This window comes from Homarus americanus, unplaced genomic scaffold (genome assembly GCF_018991925.1).
Source record: "Homarus americanus isolate GMGI-L3 unplaced genomic scaffold, GMGI_Hamer_2.0 scaffold367, whole genome shotgun sequence".
Lineage (NCBI taxonomy): Eukaryota > Metazoa > Arthropoda > Malacostraca > Decapoda > Nephropidae > Homarus > Homarus americanus.
This window is the reverse complement of record NW_024743709.1, coordinates 2,559,347-2,582,584: the sequence shown is the minus strand read 5'-3', so window position 1 is coordinate 2,582,584 and position 23,238 is coordinate 2,559,347. Positions and strand designations below refer to the sequence as shown.

At 46.6% G+C, this 23,238-nt stretch overlaps 1 protein-coding gene across 1 annotated transcript in view; it reads right to left on the bottom strand.

The window, feature by feature from the left end:
* The window catches only part of LOC121877353 (5-hydroxytryptamine receptor 2A-like), a 147,732-nt gene that overhangs the window by 4,910 nt on the left and 119,584 nt on the right, over nucleotides 1-23,238 (bottom strand). The window contains exons 3-5 of the mRNA XM_042383073.1: nucleotides 2,724-2,841; nucleotides 744-1,906; nucleotides 288-366 (exon numbers count right to left, since the gene is read on the bottom strand). Of these exons, the coding sequence (XP_042239007.1) occupies nucleotides 288-366; nucleotides 744-1,906; nucleotides 2,724-2,841 (1,360 nt within the window). The remainder of the gene's footprint in view (nucleotides 1-287; nucleotides 367-743; nucleotides 1,907-2,723; nucleotides 2,842-23,238) is intronic.

The window sequence follows — 23,238 nt, the reverse complement described above, 5'->3', positions numbered from 1 at the left end:
CCTGGTGAGGGACCTGTTGAGGGAAGTGACCTGGTGAGGGACCTGTTAAGGGAAGTGACCTGGTGAGGGACCTATTGAGGGGAGTGACTTAGTGAGGGGAGTGACATGGTAAGAGGAGTGACTTAGTGAGGGGAGTGACCTATTGAAGGGAGGACCTGGTGAGTGTAGTGACCTGTTGAGAGGAGTGGCATGGTAAGGGGGGTGATCTGTTGAGTGACTTGTGTTTGGGTACTTAACAGAATCTAGCAGAAAATGATTGTGTCTTGGTGAAGGAGGTGAGGTGTTACCTGAGGGTGGTCCTGGTGACCAGGTCTGGGGGGCTGGCTCCCTCATGCCACGGTGACGACAGCGGCAACTCCACACACTCTGTGGTATAAGATGTAACCATTACTATGCGGAACCTTATGTTAACATTAACACGTGTTAATGTATATTAACATTAACACCTGTTAAAATATGTTAACATTAACACGTGTTAATAAATATTAACATTAACACGTGTTAATAAATGTTAACATTAAAGTGGTCTAGTCGGCGTACAACATCACATAAGTTCAACATGTGCTTAGACATTTCATGTATAAGCCGTTAAAAGCTTATTTCCATTGACTAATTAAAACCAGAGCTTAACCCGCCTCCCTCCACCTACCCTAATGGTTGGTGAGACCAACTGGTGATGATGGAACACGAATAAACGCTGGAGAGAGAGAGAGAGAGAGAGAGAGAGAGAGAGAGTTACTCACGTGACCCGGTGAGTCGACGGATGGAGAGTCGTGTCAGCAGACAAGGGCAGCACCATCTTCTCCCTCCCTCCTCCATGGGACAGCACCCTCCTCCTCTCCGCCGCTGTCGGGAGTCTTGGCTGCGGCGGTGCTGGTGATTGCGGTAGGAAGGCGCTACCTCCTGCGGCCGAGGGTCAGAACACTCGTCACACTGACTGTCAGAAGATGCTAGGACGTCCTCCAGGAAGAACCTTGGTGCACAGCTGCAGGGGACGGCTACGTGGCCTCTGCTGCTGTCTCCTCCCTCACACTCCTCCCCACACTCCTCCCGCCCTCTTCTCCTCGGGTCACCATTCTGTTCACAGCTGGAATTGAGGGCGTGTCCCTGGGGGTCCTTGTTGCCCTCTTCGCCCAGGGTACAGCTGGGGTGGGCGTCGGGCTGAGACTGAACGTCGGCGTCACGGTGTCGTATGTGGAGGGGCGAGGTAGTAGTGGAGGTCGGGGCCGAGCAGGGAGCCTGAGGGAAAACACTCAGCTCATAGCCCGGGCTGGTGGGCAGGTGAGGGAACAGACGATCTTCAGTGCCGCCGCCGCTGTTGCCGTCGACTTTCAGGTCCCTGGTGGAGTAACCTCTCACGCCGGTGCCTCCTCCCCTGGCGAGCGCCGCCCTGTAGTGATGACTTGTGTAGCGGACAAGGGGCGGCCGCCTCAGTGGACTACTGCCGAACCTCCGTAGTTTACCTTCCTCACACCTGCTCTCTATCCTACTGCAGCCGCCTTCAGAGATCTCTCCATCAGTGAGCGAGACGGCGGTGCTGGTGCTCAGGTTGGAGGTGGTCTTACAGAGGAGCTTCTTCCAGCGGACGGACCTGGGTGAAGGTGAGGCTGACGAAGACTCTAAGACAGTCCCCTGAAGTTCACTCTGCTTCTTGGAGAGGAGCCTAGCGGTGAGGGCGTAGGTCACCAGCATGATGATCAGAGGAATGTAGAAACAGATGACGGAGGCGATGATCTGGAAGAGCGAGACGGGGATCTGACAGACGCCGTCGACGATGGTAGAGTGAGGGTCGGTGGCGTACATGAGAGAGAGAGGGAGGGAGGCGGCCAGGGAGAGGCACCACACCAACACGATCTTCAACACAACACGACGACGGGTCTTATGGCGACCAAACTTCATGGGATACCTGTTGATAAGACCAGGAGGCCGTAGCCAGAGAGAGAGAGAGAGAGAGAGAGAGAGAGAGAGAGAGAGAGAGATTAATATACATATCCATCAGCAAATAATCGAAAAAAATATTTGTATTATTATTTTTATTATTATTATTATTATCATTATTATTATTATAATTTTATTATTATTATTATTATTATTATTATTATTATAATCATCATTATGAACTCAATATCTATACATCAAAAACACACACACACATACACACACACACACACACACACACACACACACACACACACACACATACACACATGCACACACACACACACACATACACACATGCACACACACACACACACACACACACACACACACATACACACACACACACACACACACACAGTCACACACACAAGATAATCCTCATTCGAGAGAATCTGATTATGAACACACTCTCACACACCTGAGGTAATCCAGGATTAACATGGGGAGGGTGTAAAGGGGTGGGGGGGTGTAGTGTGGGGGGAGGGACACACAGAGATCTGATAGCATTGAGGGAGGATGGAGGAAGGGAGGGAGGGGGGGGGGCAGCTAACAAGATTAAATGATAGGACAGTGGTCAAGGGAACAGGGAAGGAGGGAGAGGGAAGAAGGTTAGGTTAAGTTAGGATTACTTTGTGTTAAGTTAGGTTAGGTTATGTTTACTTTGCGCTAGGTTAGGTTAAGTTAGGTAAGGCTAGCTTTAGGGTGGTTAATCTTCAGGTGATCACCAAAAACGTTTACACCAAGAGAAAACAGATGGTGCTGGAGGGGTCACTATGCAATACCTGAGGGAGAGGAACCGGTCGACGGAGAGTGTACACAGATGCATGATGGAGGCGGTGCAGAAGAGGACGTCGAGAGAGATCCACAAGAGACACAGCTCCGAGGAGAACGGGAAGTGTCCTGCAAAGAAAATGGAAAATTATATCAGTCGAGGAAGATTACCAACAAAGATGTGGATAAAGTTAAGATATCGGAAGATTTACGACTTGAAGAACACTTAACCTAACCTAACCTCCTGAGATATGCCGTGTTCCGGGTCGCTTCACTCGCCGGGGTCGTAATGAATGGGATAATTATACAGAGGTAAACAGTGATGGCCGGCGAGCTAATTAAAGGTGTATATCACGTCACTTGACAACATCTATTTTACGATCAGGTAACAACGACTTAACGACCAGGTAATAACTACTGAACCTTCATTAAGTGGGCTCTGAAGCTCTTAGGGGGATCAGAACCTCTATTGATTGAGTTCGGAAACTCTTAGGAGGATTAGAACCTCTATTGATTGGGTTGAGAACCTGCCAGACGCCGGCAGCAGCCTCACGCCCAGATAGGACACACCATGAATCACCATCATGGCGGCATGTTTTATCCCATTAATCTTATTTAAGACAAAGAAAGGCGATGACAAGACGAAGAAGAAGAGGAGGAGAAGGGGGCAGAAGAGAATCAGAAAGAAGGAGAAGAAGAAGAAGTAGAGTAGGAAGAGGAGAAGGGGGTGGAAGAGAAATAGGAAGAAGAAGAAGTAAGAAACGACAAATCACAGCAAACATACGTTTCAAAATTTAAGAAGAATGGAGAAAGTCAGAGAGAGAGAGAGAGAGAGAGAGAGAGAGTTAAGAAGATGAAGGATACATTAAGGAGAAAGGACATATATGAAGGGAAAGTCGCCTGGGAGAATAAAGTAAAAAGAAAGTGACTCGTACGTCGCCGGGTGAAAGTATTGGACGGGAGAGAAAGTTGGAAAGGGGTTATATTCTCAGGTATTGTGAGAGAGAGAGAGAGAGAGAGAGAGAGAGAGAGAGAGTCCTATGTATATCGTTTCTGTAATAAGTGGTAGTGATGATTATGGTGGTCATGGTATGGTAGATGGTGGGACATAGTTTGATGGTGGTTGTTATGGTAGGAACTCAATTAAACCATTCTCACTTCCATAATCCTACCATATGTTGTAACGTTTATGCACCTTTAAGACTGCCTTTCACACCTGCATCATTAAGTGAACGCCAGCACAAGTGGAAGGGTGGAGTGGTGGTGGAGGTTTTCGCTTGGGCTGCCGTAAACTTTCGTCAATGTTTTGTTTACCAGGCAATGTTGGTTGCCAGTGCTGGATTTGTTTTATAATTTAATGGAATGGTTTCCAATCCTCCCTCCATTTTTTCCCTCTCTCCTCTTCCTCTTCTCTTTCCCTTCCCTCTGCCTCCTCCTATCCCTTCACTCCCCCCCCCCCTCACCTCCTCACTACCCTGTCACCTTAGCCGGATATTCTCTATTCACTTAATGGAGGGCAACAGACGGCGATGGAGGAGTCTTATATAGTCTCCACCACGACGATGAGCCTCTGAGGACGTGTTCTTACAACCACGGCAACCAATTACAAGAAAGACTCAATTATCTGAAATCAATCACGTAAGACTCAATTGTCCGAAATTAAATTCGCTAAAGACTCAATTAACCGAAATCAATCACGTGAGACTCAATTATACGAAATATATTACAAGAAAGACTCAATTATCCGAAATCAATTACATGAAAGATCCAATTATCCGTAATGAAGTGTGCTGTAGACTTAATTGTACAAAAGACTTAATTAACAGGTAGAAATCAGCTACCAAGCAGGGAGGTACTACCGCCTGGGAAGATATTGGAAGCATAATGTGTTGCCTAATGGTAGACCCTGCTGCCATGTGACCAAGTCCCAGGTTGGTGATCTGACAGACTTTCTGCCTCATTTACACACAGTGGCAGGGTCTCAATTGTTGCTCTTACTTTGACAACACAACATACATATCGTTTCTCACTCACCTCCACCCACCCCATTCTTTCCTTACATCCTCACTCCCCTCCCCCTTCACCTCCCTCCTTCCCCTCCTTCACCTCCCTCCTTCCCGCTCCCCCTTCACCTCCTCCTTCCTGCTCTCCTTCACCCCCCCCCCTCCTTCCCCTCCCCCTTCACCTTCCACATCCCCCTTCACCTCCCTCCTTCCCGCTCCCCATACCTCCCTCCTTCCCGCTCCCCTTCCACCTCCTCCTTCCCGCTCCCCTTCACCTCCTCTCTGCCCCACCCCTTCCTCCCTCCCTTCCTGCTCCCCTTCACCTCCTTCCCCCCCCTCCCCTTCACCTCCTCCATCCCCTTCACCTCCCTCCTGCCCCCTCCCCCTCTCTCCTTTCCATTTCTGTATAGTTTTCCCTTTTTAATTACGCCATAGACTCATTTATCCGATACAAGATTCAATTAACCGAAATAAGACCCTCGATTATCCGAAATCAATCACACGAAAGATTCAATTATCCGGACAAATGTGTACAGTGAACCCCCATTATACAAAACCTGTCTGCTATAAATAAGAGCAATCTATTAAGGCTGGGTTAGTGTGGAGAGGAGGTGGTAAGGGTGATGAGTGGTCAGGTTGGGTATAACGAGAGAGAGAGAGAGAGAGAGAGAGAGAGAGAATAGATTTACTGCATGAGCAAAATTCTTGTTCCAAACTTTACCACCGTACTACCACAATCCACCACCACCTCACGGCCACTACCACAATTTTCGGTAATGCAATACGCCCCATTTCCACAATCTATCACAATCCACCCTCTCATCCTCCACTACCACAATTCACCATAATGCACTTCAACCCCGCTACCACACTCTACCACGACCCTCCCCTACACTTCAGCGACACACGTATCGGGGAAATGGGAAAAAATACTGGAGACGGCTCCTCCTTTTCCCCCTAGACCGAATAATCAATAAACAAAATTCCCCCACAACGACCTTCACATTTCTTCCAGGGTGGGGAAGAAAGGTTAAGGTGAGTTCCCTACCTGCCGGGTATTAATTAGGGAATATTGCTGTCGTAAGGTGGATACTTGTGTGAATGAGGTAGATGAATGGGGGGGGGGGGGAGGAGCACTGACATTAGTGGAATGGGATGGGGGGGGGTGGAGGGAGACTGATCATTGTGTGAATGAGTAGATGAATGGGGTGGGGGGGGTGGGGAGGGAGTACTGATACATTAGTGTGAATGAGGTAGATGAATGGGGTGGGGGAGAGGAGGGGTGTGTGGGAGGGGAGGAGGGAGGGAGGAAGGAGAAAGGGGAAGAGGAGAGAGATAAGGGGAAAGAGTGAAGAGAGAGGGAGAGTTACCTTTTGTTCATCTCACTTGAAAACCCACAACAACAACACTACAGGTAAACTTAATTATAATGCACAGGTGACACTCCAATCAAGGTGGAGTCTTAACTTAGATAATACAAGCGTCCGTAGAGCCTAGTTAAGTAACGTTAGCGTAGCAGTTACTTCTTGACGAGTTACTTATTTTCTTGTTGATTATTATAGTGAAACACGAGTCTCTCTCTCTCTCTCTCTCTCTCTCTCTCTCTCTCTCATCATCCCCTTCTCTTTCAATCTCTCTGTAACACACACACACACACACACACACACACACACACACACACACACTTTGAAGTACAGCAAATCCTCTTACTGTAGTTACTGAAAGTCTCCAGTAATTAGCACACTCATGTCCTGTGTGTTGAGTGTGTGTTGAGTGTGTGTTGAGTGTGCGTTGTATGTGTGTTTCTTGAGTAGTGTGTGTGCTGGGTGTGTGTGAGTGTGTTCAGTGTGTGTGTGTGTGTGTGTGTGTGTGTGTGTGTGTGTGTGTGTTACTCCATATAACACAGAACATTCACTGACTCGCTGTATTAAATCTATATAACCCATGATATAGGAGACCCATTATATAACCCATAATATAGTGAGACACGTTATATTACCCATGATGTAGTGAGACATGTTATATAACCCATGATATAGTGAGACCCATTATATAACCCATGATATAGTGAGACCCATAATGTAACCCATGATATAGTGAGACCCTCTATATTACCCATGATATAGTGAGACCTGTAATGTAAACCACGTTATAGTCATGTTAACTGTACTAGTAATGAACACAGGTCCTCTGACTACCTGTACCGGTAATGGCGGTCAGATGATGCCCCGCAGCGGCTGATATACCAGGATAACTGTTTGTTTACAGGTCGGTGAGTGAGGAGCCACGCTTGAACGCTGGCGAGAGAGAGAGAGAGAGAGATCGTTTGATGTGCCGTTTACTCATAAAGGCAGCAGGCTAGAGGGGGGGGGGAGGAGGAGGAGAAGGGGTCACAGGGGAGGGTTACCTAGAACTCTCAAAGTCGTGTGAGTTTATAATCTTTCTCCCTCAAGACGTCTCTAATTGGCACATTTTTTTTTTTTCCCGTGGGAACAAAATATGACGTCAAAATATCACTGAGACTCAACCTCATCAATCAGTAGAAAAGACAAAAAATAATTACGTAAGGGTGTTAATGAATCCGGTAATAAATATGAATTCGGTTTGGAGACGACAGAGTCAAAACACAACACGACACAACACAACACAACACGACACAACACAACACAACACGACACACAACCGACACAACACAACGACACAACACGAACCGACACAACACGACACAACACAACAGCACAACACGACACAACACACGACACAACACAACACGACACAACACGACACAACACAACACGACACAACACGACACAACGACACAACACAACACAACACGACACAACACGACACAACACGACACAACACAACACAACACAACGACACAACGACACAACACGACGACACGACACAACACGACACAACACGACACAACACGACACGACACGACACAACACGACACAACACGACACAACACGACACAACACAACACAACACGACACAACACAACACAACACAACACAACACTAACACCACAACTACAACACAACACGACACAACACGACACAACACAACACGACACAACACGACACAACACAACACGACACAACACGACACAACACGACACAACACAACACAACACAACACAACACAACACGACACAACACGACACAACACAACACGACACAACACGACACAACTACGACACAACACGACAACTGCACAACAAACACAACACGACACAACACGACACAACACAACACAACACGACACAACTAACACAACACAACACAACGACACAACACAACACGACACAACACGACAACACAACACAACACAACAAGACACAACACAACACAACACAACACGACACAACACAACACGACACAACACAACACAACACAACACAACACAACACAACAACACAACACAACACAACACGACACAACACAACACGACACAACACAACACAACACAACACAACACAACACAACACAACACAACACAACACAACACAACTACAACACAACACAACACGACACAACACAACACGACACAACACAACACAACACAACACGACACAACACAACACAACACAACACAACACAACACAACACAACACAACACAACACAACACGACACAACACAACACGACACAACACAACACAACACAACACAACACGTATCTAAAGCAACAACACATAGGACGATTATTAAACATGGCGTCAATATTGCATGAAGTTTGGTTGGTATTGATAACAAGAGCTAACGACCGTGTATAGATGATGAGTGGGTCTTAGGTATAGATGATGAGTGGGTCTTAGGTATAGATGATGAGTGGGTCTTAGGGAGAGGAAGGATTGACCGTGGGAATGTTTACAGAGGCGAGAGGTCACAGCAAAACACTTATGGCACCTCCTCAGAGCATCACCTGGCTCAAAGCTTTACACCTCTGTTAATTATGTCCGCCTTCCCTTTATACACCTGACGCTACACACCTGACGCTACACACCTGACGCTAAACCTGACGTTACACACCTGACGTACACACCTGACGCTACACACCTGACAGAAAAATTATAGCAAATAGGATTAATTATACGTGACTTTTGTAGGGAAAATAAATACTGTATATACATGGTGACGATGGTGTTTGTTTTAACTTTAGAACACACAGTTTATACCCAGTGTGTGTGTGTGTGTGTGTGTGTGTGTGTGTGTGTGTGTGTGTGTGTGTGTGTGTGTGTGTGTGTGTGTGGTGTGTGTGTGTGTGTGTGTGTGTGTGTGTGTGTGTGTGTGTGTGTGTGTGTGGCAGCATCAATATGGACAACATTACCGAGACATCAAAAGATGAATCCATAGAATTTGCTTAAAGAAAAAATTATTAGATGTTTACACGTGTTTCACAGCCTTGAGTCAGTCTTTCTCTCTCTATTGAAGATCTTGAAGGAAGAGAGAGTCCTGGCGAAAGGATCAAAAGAAAGTAGATAGAAAGTGAGCTGAGCGTCCTGTTCTTTGTGGGCCTTCGTCATTTGCTTTGCTTTCTCTTGTGTTTGTAATGACATAGAAAGTGATTTAAGTGAAAGATGAGTCAGAGGAGAAGAGAACTTTCCCCTTTACTCACTTGGCCCAAGAGAAAGGAGGAGGAAATGAGTTATTACTATAAAGTGAATAAGATAGTTTTGATTAAAACATAGAGACACACACACACACACACAGAGAGACACAGAGAGAGAGACACACACACACACACACACACACACACACACACTCTATCTATCCCCCATCAAGACTGTGATGGCCGCTTTATATCGTATCCAGGGCTGCTTGGTACCAATCACCACACAACGAAGCTAATAATACCATCAATAGCCACCCTCTTGCCCTCAGCCCTCAGCCCTCAGTCCTCCCTGCCCGTCACATGGAGGTAACTGGGTCGCCACACAGGCCAATGATGGCTCACCTGATGTGACCTGTAGTCGTTTTATTTAGTTGACGGTACAAGCCCCGCCCCCTGTGACAGCCGACCCCTGTGACAAGCCCCGACCCCTGTGCAGCTCAAAGGTTCAGGGATAATTTTCGATTAATATTAATATATCGCTAATTAATCCTTCTATAACTGTTAAGGATACACAGTTCTGGCTCACTTTAATGTATGTAAAGATATAACTGCTTGATAAGACTAACTTTAAGGCTACGAGCGAGCCAAAAAAGTTTGAAATAAAAAATATTTATCGTTAAAGTCACAAACAAATTCACATTTCTGACAAACATTCAACGATTCTTCTTCACTTTTCTCTAATTATTATGTATATCAAAACAAATGACACCAAACGGATAATAATGAATAATTTATAAAGAGTAGAATATAGTGTAAACACCATATATTGACGTAAAGGTTAGTTTATGGTGAACGTTACGGGAGGTAGTGCTCTTGGTGGTGTAGAGCGGTGGTGCGATGTGGTGGTGGTGTGAAGCGGTGGTGCGATGTGGTGGTGTAGACGGTGGTGTGATGGTGTGGTGGTGTAGAGGTGGTGTGATGTAGTGTGGTGGTGTAGTGTGGTGGTGTGAGGTGTGGTGGTGGAGACGGTGGTGCGATGTGGTGTGGTGGTGTAGAGGCAGTGGTGCGATGTGGTGGTGTGGAGCGGTGGTGTGATGTAGTGTGGTGGTGTAGAGCGGTGGTGCGTGTGGTGGTGGTATGGTGTGGATGAGTGTGTGTGTGTGTGTGTGTGTGTGGATTTAGGTAAAAAATAAAGCTTTCGATTAACACTACAGCAATCAGCCTCGGATAACAGCAGGACCATCAGCTAAGGTCTTCCGGTGAAAAATGGAACCTCAGCTAAAACTTCAGGAAAGAGTTGGGGGCCATCAGCTAAAGCTTTTAGTGGTCGGGTAAGAATTGAACCTCAGGCAAGATTTTTTCTGATTGTCGACTGCAAGCTGGGGGACCTGGGTGTGGGGAGGGGGAGGGGGGACCTGTGGGGAGGGGGACCTGGGTGGGGAGGGGGACCTGGGTGTGGGGGAGGGGGGGACCTGGGTGTGGGGAGGGGGACCTGGGTGTGGGAGGGGGAGGGGGGGACCTGGGTGTGGGGAGGGGGGGACCTGGGTGTGGGGAGGGGGGACCTGGGTGTGGGGGAGGGGGGGACCTGGGTGTGGGGAGGGGGACCTGGGTGTGGGGGGGGGGGGGACCTGGGTGTGGGGAGGGGGGGACCTGGGTGTGGGGAGGGGGACCTGGGTGTGGGGAGGGGGGGTGTGGGGAGGGGGGACCTGGGTGTGGGGAGGGGGGACCTGGGTGTGGGGAGGGGGACCTGGGTGTGGGGGAGGGGGGACCTGGTGTGTGGGGACCTGGTGTGGGGGAGGGGGGGACCTGGGTGTGGGGAGGGGGAGGGGGGACCTGGGTGTGGGGAGGGGGACCTGGGGTGTGGGGAGGGGGACCTGGATGTGGGGGGGGGGGGACCTGGGTGTGGGTGTGGGGGAGGGGGACCTGGGTGTGGGGAGGGGGGACCTGGTGTGGGGAGGGGGACCTGGGTGGGGGAGGGGGGACCTGGGTGTGGGGGAGGGGGACCTGGGTGTGGGGAGGGGACCTGGGTGGAGGAGGGGGGACCTGGGTGGGGGGGGGGGACCTGGGTGTGGGGAGGGGGGACCTGGGTGTGGGGGAGGGGGGGACCTGGGACCTGGGTGTGGGGAGGGGGACCTGGGTGTGGGGAGGGGGACCTGGGTGTGGGGGAGGGGGGGACCTGGGTGTGGGGAGGGGGGACCTGGGTGTGGGGAGGGGGGACCTGGGTGTGGGGGACCTGGGTGGGGGAGGGGGACCTGGGTGTGGGGAGGGGGACCTGGGTGTGGGGAGGGGGGACCTGGGTGTGGGGAGGGGAGGGGGACCTGGGTGTGGGGAGGGGGGGACCTGGGTGGGGGAGGGGGGACCTGGGTGTGGGGGGGGGGGACCTGGGTGGGGGAGGGGACCTGGGTGTGGGGAGGGGGACCTGTGGGGGACCTGTGGGGGAGGGGGACCTGGGTGTGGGGAGGGGGACCTGGGTGTGGGGAGGGTTGGGGGAGGGGGGACCTGGGTGTGGGGGAGGGGGGAGGGGGAGTGGGGAGGGGGGGACCTGGGTGTGGGGGAGGGGGGGACCTGGGTGTGGGGGAGGGGGGACTCCTGGGCGTGAGGAGGGGGGACTCCTGGGCGTGGGGGGTGGGGAGTAGGGGGATGAAGATGTGGGTATAGCCTCATTGAACGCCAGCATGAGAATTAGCAGCGCCTGGTTATCTCTTTCTACACAGAAACATTATGCGTTCATGGTAATGTTCGCCAGACTAACGCTCGGCAATTTGCTTATAAAACTCTACTGTTTTATCTCGCCAGAAGTGGTTGTATGTGTTGTTGTTGTTGATATTGTTATTGAAACAGTTTATTTAGCCAGAAAAATAGAGATGCAGAGTGGATAATAATAACAATATTAACATGGCTGAGAACCTGAGCTCTCCTGTAGGCACCTGATATATACTGTACATTTATCTCAAGGAAGTATTATGTAACATTTAGTATCATCTGGAATAGTACAATAGCATGGTGGTAATAAGAACATATCAGAATGTTACTACGGTTATCACTTCGATAATATTATTTTTATTATTATTGTTGTTGTTGTTGTTGTTGTTGTTGTTGTTGTTATCACTGTCATCATCCTTCACTACCGACACACACTCACCCTGCACGTCAGCATCAACCTTGGTGACGTAATTATCAAGATCAAGAGAGATTCACCTTGATTATCTAACAGATTATTTTTAGCTCGTTTCCAGGAGGTAATTATTGACCAGGTACATTGTTGTTAAGGCGGGTCGTTATGTCCGAGGCTATAGGGTTGGTTGACAAGGGCAGCCGGGCAACGCAGCGCCCATGATGTCATCGACCATGTTGAGCTCTCAGGTTTAAGGGGGTATTTATAGTGGGGGTATTTATAGGGGGTAGTGGGGGGTATTTATAGTGGGGGGTATTTATAGTGGGGGGGGTATTTATAGTGTGTCTGTGTGGGGGGGTGGAGGAGATGGGGAGGGGGAGGGGGATGGCGGTATTCATAGTGTGTGGGGAGGTGAGGAGGGGTGGAGGAGGGGAGATTAATATATTTTGGTTCTTATCTATTCAATTATCTCTCTCTCTCTCTCTCTCTCTCTCTCTCTCTCTCTCTCTCTCTCTTGCAACATGCAGTACATCTAGGTTTAGTTCATATTCTCACTGACCCCGGGAGTCTCGCCTCACCACCTCCAGTGTTCACGTTACTCTCTGTGCTACAGGACCTTATTTACTGCTGAGTATCTCGCTGTCTGTCTCTCTTCCATATATCAGCCTGAGTCGTTGCTCTACACCTGAGGGTATTGTCTCACCTCTCACGTCTTCCCTGCTGCTTGTGGTCACTCCCCGGTGTTCCATATTTATATTGCTCGTCTAACCTCTACTTAGACCCGGTTTGTGATTTTTACCTTCACGTTAACGTTTTGTGTAACTGTTCTTTATGAATTTACTCCGTTATCGTTGTCCTAGACTTAAGTGTAAATAGTTATAGTTATTGTTGTGTTTATACTTCATCGTTCACTTGCCAGGTTATGGTAGAGGTGACTGTGTCTTGCTCACTCCTCACAGCTACACTAAACAGGTCACATAATCTTGGCTTCCTCGGTCATTGACAACTTCAACACTTGTCCATATATCAGTCTGTCATTCTGGCTGTCATTCTGTCTCTTTGTATGTGTATCTTTCTATCCGTTTTTCTCTGTCATGTCTGTATATCTACCTGTTACTCTGTCTGTATCTGTCTGTGCGACAATCTCCCACAACGTCAACAAAGTTGGTGTTATATCAATATTTTCCATCAATTAGAGGGTCAATAACAAGGTAATTTTTGCCACCCACTGTAATTAACTCTCCCTTCATGAATAACATAACAGCTTAATGTACCAGTCGCCATAACTGTGCTGGTGACCCTTTCTGAGTATTAAGGTACTGTATTATGTACAGTTTAAACCTAACCTAACCTAATTTAACCTAACCTAACTTAACCTAACATAAACTAACCACACACACACACACACACACACACACACACACACACAAAGGGAAAGTTATCTTCCACAGAAACCTTTTCAATTGGTGGCTTCTGAGTTTTACCCCCGAGCTGCTCTGTGTGTGTGCGCGTGTGTGTCGTGGGGAGGGGAGGGTCAGTGTTTGTGTGTGTATGGATGAGTGTGCCATGTATGGGTTGTGTACATTGTTACGAACCACGCCATCTATTGTCTTGATCTACCTACCCAGCACCACGAGCAACGCCATCTAGGGACGAGACACGAGTATGACTCGTCTTGGTTACCACTCCCGGGTTTCCCTTCTCCATATCCTGGTTGTTGCGTCACCTCCTCAAAGTCTTCTTTGTCAGCTCCAATTCGAGGAGAGTTCAGTACACTCTGGGAAGTGACCACAGGCTTACCTATCCTGGAAACCTACGGCACAGTGACTACCTACCGTCTTCTACAATACTCAGCCTTACTCGTCAGCCATCTCAGCTCCGCACTTAAGTATTTGTAATCTTATGTTGCCTCCCCCACGTCCACTTGCTTCACGATTGTTTATGTTGTATAAATATGTATATACTGTTAATGTTTAGGTTAAGTATGGTTAAGGGTAAATTATAGAACGCTGAATATTTTGTTTAGGGATTTATGGTACTTTATTATACACAACAAAAACTCGCATCCTTTGTCTACCCTTTTATAGTCCGATTGCCTTTGTTTTTTGTTGTTGGTGCCTGTTGGGATCTGGGTAGACTTTTAACTATATTCTAAATCCCCAACTCGTAACAACATGCATGCATAACGTCTGCGTATTTGTATGTGTCTTATGTACATGGTCAGCATGCTCGTCTCCCAAGCGAGGGGCTCGGGTTCGATCCCCGGGCAGGGTGAAACTATGGGCAAGTTTCTTCACGTCATTTGCCTCTGTCTACCCAGCAGTAATTGGAAACCTGGATGTTAATCGATTTGCGGACCGTGTTCCAGGGTAATGGTTAGCCAGTGCAGTTGGTGAGTTGTCCGGTCTTCTTGGACTATACCTTGACACTGGGTCATGCAGCTCGTTAACTCAGGGGTGTGGCTGTGTTGGCGACAGCTTCTACACCTTAAACAAATTCACGCCTAGGTGGCCCTAGGGCCGACCATCCTCGTTACACGAGGGGCAACCATTATTTTATGTATGTATGTATGTATGTATGTATGTATGTACAGAGCTACTTATATATTTCTCTAACAAAATATATACGGTAGCTAAAAAAGTATCTAACAGGGTGGGTCCGATGACTTCCTAAAGTATGCGTCCAACTCGTGATGTCTCGGGAGGGTTAGTGTGTGCGTCTTCATCCACCGCTGACATAAGGGTTGAGTTGACTATAGGAATAATATAAATAGTTAAGTGATTAATATCACATAGTATAAGGGGACAACATGCCTAACCCAATACCTATAGTCCGTGGTCTCGCATTGTTTCACACATATTATACACTAATCATTTTTTAGCAACTGTACATGAATGCGTATGTGTTATATTTTTAGTGTTCATGTGAGCGTATTTGTGTGCACAGTACGTGTGTATAATTATTATGTATATTATCCTCATACACCACCCTCCCCTAGACCTGGAACACACAATACACACACATACACTCACCACGACCTTGCCATACACTGCTCAGCCGTCTCTTGAACGTGACCAAAGACTTGTGTGTTTACAAACAAACCGTCAGCTGGGGATGAACGTGTCTTGCATCACCAGTCTTTTAAAGATGGCGGACGTGGGTATGTGGGTGGCTGGAGGCAGTGGGTTGATGGCTGGAGGTGTGGGTTGATGGCTGGAGGTGTGGGTTAATGGCTGGAGGTGTGGGTTGATGGAGGTGTGGGTTAATGGCTGGAGGTGTGGGTTGATGGGTGGAGGTGTGGGTTAATGGCTGGAGGTGTGGGTTGATGGCGGAGAGGCGATGGCTGGAGGTGTGGGGAGTTGATGGTTGGGGGTGTGATGGCTGGAGGTGTGGGTTAATGGCTGGGGAGATGGCTGTGGGGATGGCTGGAGGTGGGTTGATGACGGATGGCTGGAGTGTGGGTTGATGGCGATGGCGGATGTGGGTTGATGGCTGGGTTGATGGCTGTGGGGTTGATGGCTTGTGGATGATGGCTGGCTGTGGGTTGATGGCTGGAGGTGTGGGTTGATGGCTGGTGTGGGTTGATGGCTGGAGGTGTGGGTGATGGCTGGGGGTGGGTTGATGGCTGGAGGTGGGTTGATGCTGGGTGTGGGTTGATGGGGTGTGGGTTGACTGGAGGTGTGGTTGATGGCTGGAGGTTGATGGAGGTTGATGGCGGGTGTGGGTTAATGGCTGGAGGTGTGGGTTGATGGCTGGGGATGTGGGTTGATGGCTGGAGGTGTGGGTTGATGGTGGAGGTGGGTTGATGGCTAGGGTGTGGGTTGATGGCTGGAGGTGGGTTGATGGCTGGAGGTGTGGGTTGATGGCTGGTGTTGATGGCTGTGGGGTTAATGGCTGTGGGTGATGGCGGAGGTGGGTTGATGGCTGGGGTGTGGGTTGATGGCTGGAGGTGTTGATGGCTGGGGTGTGGGTGGAGGTGATGGCTGGAGGGAGTGTGGGGTGTGGAGGGTGTGGGTGTATGTGTGGGTGGACAGGTGGATGGGATAAAAGTGTACCCGGGAGTCAACATGTTTGTGTCAGGTTCAGACTTGTTGAGACGTGTTGCAGAGACCCCCCTCCACCCCTCCCTCCACCCACCCCTCCCCCCCCTCCCTCCACCCCATCCCTCCACCTCCACCAACCCCTCCCTCCACCTCCACCCCCTCCCTCCACCCTCCCTCCCCCATCCCTCCACCCCTCCCTCCCATCCCACCCTCCCACCACCTCCCTCCACCCCTCCCTCCACCCCATCAATCCACCCCTCCCACCACCCCTCCCTCCACCCCTCCCTCCACCCCACCTCCCACCCCTCCACCCCTCCCTCCATCCCCCATCCCTCCACCCAACCCTCCACCCCTCCCTCCACCCTCCTCCCACCTCCCTCCACCTCCCTTCCCTCTCCACTTTCCCTCTCCTACCTCCTCTGTCTTCTACTCTCTGTCTTCCACCGTCCCTCCTTCTTCCTCCCTCTTCCACTTTATTCTCCCTCCTCCACTCCTACCTCTCCCTACTTAACGCACTGCCAATCTTCTCTTCCTCCTCACCTCTTCCCTCTTCTTTCATTCCTTAACTCGTGTATCGTCACTCTTCCTCCTCCGCCTCCTCGTCGTTCTCTTCTCTGTTACCTTCTTTCATTTCCCTCTTCTCTTCTTATCCTATCTTCGCTCTCTTAATCTCTATATATCCTTTATGTCCTCTTTTATTGCCCTCCCCTCTCTCTCTCTCTCTCTCTCTCTCTCTCTCTCTCTCTCTCTCTCTCTCTCTCTCTCTCTCCCAAATCACTAATATCACAAACTCATTTAAAATACAAAACACAAGATTTTCTTCAGATTAACAGCGCCTTTAAAGAGATAACCGCTCCCATATACCTCCATTATACTCAACCATTATTTCCCTTCTTTAGCTCAGAGATATAAAGGTACTTCAATATATCTCTGAAAAAAAAACTCGCTTAAATAGACTTAATCTCTGCCACCAATCAGTTCCCCCGCGGACCACAAAAGCGAGAAAGGTAAGCCAATCATGACCTTAATTGTGAAGGCGTGTTTGTGCCGCCCAACCAATCATTTTGCTTACTGCGTCGCCCGGCTGAAAGTGTTGACCAATCAACGGGTTGTTTTTAAAAGCTACCTGCGTCGACCAATAAGGTAGTGTGTAAAGGAGTATGTATGGCACGGAATTCGTGTTGGGTGTTGAGTGAATGGCTTGTAACACACACACACACACACACACATACACACACACACACACACACACACACACACACACACACACACACACACACACACACACACACACACACACACACACACGAGCGCGCGCGTTCATGTAGATATCTTCCAGTTCTCAGTTACGTAGAAAGTGTCACAAAACCCCAGTGTCTCATGGTGTCACGAAGCCCCACGTATCAAATAACTCATTGCGTCGCATGGTGTCACATAGATCCAGTATGTCGCATAGCCCCAGTGTGTCACATACCCCCAGCGTCGCATAGCCCCAGTGTCACATAGCCCCAGTGTGTCACATACCCCCAGTGAGTCACGTAGCCCCAGTGAGTCACGTAGCCCCAGTGTGTCACATAGGAGGCCGGTGGGGTAGAGTTAGTGATGAGCCCATTACCCTTATCGGGATATCGACTCACCGAGGGTTACACTGGGATCCAACGGTGCTAAAGTTACATTTTTACCTTGGGTCTCATTATGTCCACAACAACAGTACAATTCACAACAGTGGTACCTACAATGTTTTACTATAATGGTGCTAAGAGCGAATATTACATTGGTCCTCTAGCAAAAGTCTAACTTCAGAGATTCACTACAATGGTACTTCCAGGAGATTCATTACAATGGTACCTAAAAGATATTCATTACAATGGTACTAAAAGTAATTCCCTTCCAATGGTACTTAAAAATTAACCCTTATATAAATTATCTACAATAACACCAAAAATATAATTACTTATTACAATGGCGATTTAAATCAATTCCCTCCTTCTATTGGCACCTAAGACACCCACTACAATGGTACCAAAAGGATAGAAAAAATCCACAACAATGATAACGAAATCAGATTAGTTACAATGGTACCAAGGAAAACGTATCTAATTAGCCTAATTTTCAGGGCAGACTTTGTTGCTTGTCTTAATCTTGTTGTGATAGTCTCCCAGTTGCCATTGTTGGAACAGGTCTGGCGAAACGTGACGAGTTTAAGTAAATTTGGGAGATGCAATCGTGTAAATGGATGGAAATTGACTAAGAATGAGTGAAGAAGGGCAAAGAGAGAGAGGAGGAATGGGGGGGAAATGGGAGTGAGGGAGGGTAAGAGAAGAGTGGGAGTGAAGAGGGGCAGAAGGACGGGGAGAAAGGGAGGGAGAGGGCGGGGGAAAGAAAGAATAGGAGTGAATTAGGTGAGAGGGAGGGAAAGGCAGAGAGGACGAGAGAGAAAGGGAAGAAACACACACACACACACACACACACACACACACACACACACACACACACACACACACACACACAACCCCTCTTTTCCAACATTTTGAACTAAATTTGTGCCTCCTGCCTTGAGGCAGAGGAACACAGCATCACACAGCTCTCTCTCTCTCTCTCTCTCTCTCTCTCACTTCTCCTATTAACAGCATCACACACGAGGTTCAGGAACGGCGCGTCGCTGCTGCAGTGGGCGAGTCGTCGTCGTCCAAAACTGTCTGAAATATGCAGTAATTTTGGTCCACAGTTGGTGTGTGTGTGTGCGTGTGTGTGTGTGTGTGTGTGTGTGTGTGTGTGTGTGTGTGTGTGTGTGTGTGTGTGTGTGTGTGTGTGTGTGTGTGTGTGTGTGTGAGTTAAAAGGAGAGAGCGAGAGATGACAAGAGACCTTAGTAATGGACAACATTACACACAATAATTATCTCTCATAAGTTACGTTTTAATACTGCTTGATGGCAGGAAGAGACAAAGAGAGAGATATTGATATGACTGAAGGTGGCGACAAGAATACTGTCTCTGGATGACTGTCTCTCTCTTTCTCCCATCTCTCAGCCAGGTCAAGTAAAGGTCATATCTAGGTTACATCAGGCTCACAGGTCAGGTCACAGGGTCCAGGGGTCACATCGTTCGACAGGTCAAGCGCTATTGATTGCTTGTACCAGCGTGGTCCTGTGTGTGTGTGTGTGTGTGTGTGTGTGTGTGTGTGTGTGTGTGTGTGTGTGTGTGTGTGTGTTGTCTCGCTTGTTCTATATTTTATCTTATTTTATTCCTCTTCTTTATTCAAGCATTTATTTTCATTGTCATTCTATCTATCTATCTATCTATCTATCTATCTATCTATCTATCTATCTATCTATCTATCTATCTATCTATCTAGGGCTGTCTGTTAATGGCTCCCCACAAGATCTATCAGGGGGGGGGAGGGGGGCACTGATAGAATTAGGGCAGCTCAGGTGAGTCAGTTTACACCTGTCGAGGCTAATTAACTGAGGGTAGGTGAAGCGGAGGAAGCCAGCCATGGGAAGAGGCAGGGGAGGAGAGAGAGAGATGGTGGTGGCAGTGTTATTATTATTATTAGTGGTAGTAATAATAGTAGTAATAGTAGTAGTAGTAGTAGCAACTCACTTAATCTAGAGGTGTGAAAAATTCAAAATGGCGCTGGAATTGCTGTGAGCTTGGACAGTAACTACACAAACTAACGCTTTAATAGGTCGTCAGGGGAGGTGAGGTGAGGCAAGGTGAGGTGAAGAGAGGTGAGGCAAGGTGAGGTGAAGAGAGGTGAGGCAAGGTGAGGTGAGGTGAGGTGTGGTGAGGGTGAGTTTCGACCTCGAGTTTAACCAATATTCTCCCTTACCCTCACTATTCTCACTTCCCCCAGTACTCTCCCTTCCCCCCAGTACTCTCCCTACCCCCCTAGTACTCTCCCTTGCTCTACTGGTAACAGGAATCATTGGTCGCCAACATCACTTCCCAGAACTGTATTGGCGCAAAGGAGAATCCAATATGGCGGCTTTTTTTATATAAGACTATACACTGGGAGTAGGTATTATTATTATTATTATTATTATTATTATTATTATTATTATTATTATTATTATTATTATTATTATTATTATTATTATTATTATTATTATTATTATTATTATTATTATTATTATTATTATTATTATTATTATTATTATTATTATTATCATTATTATTATTTACAGACACACCTACACATTCATACATTAATGATGTTATCAGAAGGTGTACAGTACTATAAAAAACTTTGTTATACTCGCAAAATATAATGAAATATTCCTTTATCTATATATACATCTAAGTCTGTCCGTCAGTCCGTCTCTCTCACGTATTATTAAAGATGTTTTTAAAAGGTGTTCCGTCCATCTTGTATACAACCGAGTGAGTGTGTAATAATAATAATAAACGGTTTATTAATAGAGTTGGTGGCAAAGTAACCCTTAGGTATTATATTCGGGTTAACGCCAGATGATTTTATTCAGCTGAGGAGAGAACCTGACCGTTAAAGGTGGAGTAAGTGAAATGTGGGTGGTGATGTCCGTAGAGTTTACCGACCTATTATTATTATTATTATTATTATTATTACTATTATTACTATTATTATTATTATTATTATTATTATTATTATTATTATTATTATTATTATTATTATTATTATTATTGTTATTGTTATTGTTATTATTCCCTGTAGCTTAGAAGGGGTCTCTTGTATTCATGTTTCTTTATTGTTGATGTTAGTGTATTTGTTTTGTTGTGACCGTTTGTTTGATTGTTTTATTTTCATGACTGCCTCTCACACAAACACCCACAGACAACCAAATTTGTTTAGACAAAGAGAATTAATGAAAACAAACTCGAAGATATCATTACAGATCCCATATTACATGTTAGCTCAATTTGCATTTATTTGCATAGAGATTTTAGTGGGACTCGTCACCTGAGGGAGGCGAGTGTAGACAGGTAGGTCAAAGGTCAAACATTATTGTGTAGAAGGTCACTTGTTGATTACTTGATGTAGAAGAGGTCACAGTAAGTTAAGGGAATGGATTATAATGATAGTGGTAATGATAATAATGGTAATGGTGATGATGATTATAATAATAACAACAATAACAACTACCACTACTACTACTACTACTACTACTGCTACTACTACTACTACTATTACTACTATTACTACTACTACTACTACTACGGAGAATACTAATAAGAAAGTAAAGTACACCCAATCACTCTCTTTCTGTCTCTCTTACACACTTACACGCTAAACCTTCATTCAATCGGGTATTGACATATTGCCACTTGTGTCCACCAGTTCTGGAGAGAGAGAGAGAGAGAGAGAGAGAGAGAGAGAGAGAGAGAGAGTCTTATTTATCTTCCAGCTATTAAACTCGCTATGGCCTTACTTAATATATAACTCAACTACTTAAAATGACTTAAATACAAAGTTTTAGTACTTAAAATTACTTGAAATATACTGTAAGTTAACTCCTTAATGATAAAATCCAAATTTCAACTACCTTAAATAACTTCAAGCAACAGACCAATGATCTCAAATAACTTAAAAAAAACCCAGCCCAAAACAACTAAAATAACTTAAAATTAGTCCAAAATACCTACAATAAGTTAAACTTGGCCCAGCTACCAAATGTAATTAACAAAACAGCCCCAAATACCTTAAAACAGCCCATTTATCTAATATAACTTAAAAGACAACCTAAATAACTAACAATTGCCCTAAAATACCTTAAGTTAACTCTTTTTAAAGTCGTCAGTAATACTCCTCTCAGCCTTAATTACCGACTTTATTAAGATACTTCTCAAGAAAATTGGATAAAGGAGGAAATTTGCCTTCAATCAGATAACGAATTTGCATAATGTAAGAGTGTTGACCTTGTTAGGCGGAAGTGTGTGTGTGTGTGTGTGTGTGTGTGTGTGTGGGTGTGTGTGTGTGTGTGGGTAATTCGTTGACCCTTTGTGGATGATAGTTAGGTCAGGTGAAGTATGGTGAAGTTTGGTTAGGTGGGGTTAGGTTAGGTTGGGTTAGATTAAATCAGGTTAAATTAGGTTTGGTCTGGTTGGGTTAGGTTAGTTTTGTTTAGGTGAGGTTAGATTAGGTTAGATTAGTTTAGTTTAGGTTAGATACATCCCTCTTATGAACAATTGTTTAAGCTGTATCCCTTTTTAAATACGGTAATTCAATTTATAATCCGCAAGGGGTTAAACCATCACACACACACACACACACACACACACACACACACACGAAAGAGAGAGAGAGAGTCTTAGGGCTGAGGCTATCTCTCCACACTCGGGTAACATACTGCATATTATAAGATACATCAACCCGTTGACACACCACATCATCGTCAATGTTTATAATATATTCCGCCGCCACCACGTGACCCTGATTGTTGCTATTTCACTTTAACACAACCCTAAATTATATCGCTTCCCACATAAATCACCTCCACCGTACAATAATTATATAACCTATATCAATGTAAACAAATAAATAATAATACATTCTATTATATATTAACCAACACCAAGTTATATAATATTGACCTGAGATAAATGTACAGTGTATAAGAGGTATCACTGGGAGGCTCTGGTTCTCACTTGTCTCAGAGGTACAGGTGTTGCTATTGTCCACTTTGTATCGACAGTTTTCCGGCTAAATAACCTGTTTTAGTGTTAGTATGTCGAGTAGAGAAACCTGTTGTGTAATGCCATATTAAACATGGAATTACTGAGACAGACAGACAGACAGACAGACAGACAGACAGACAGACAGACAGACAG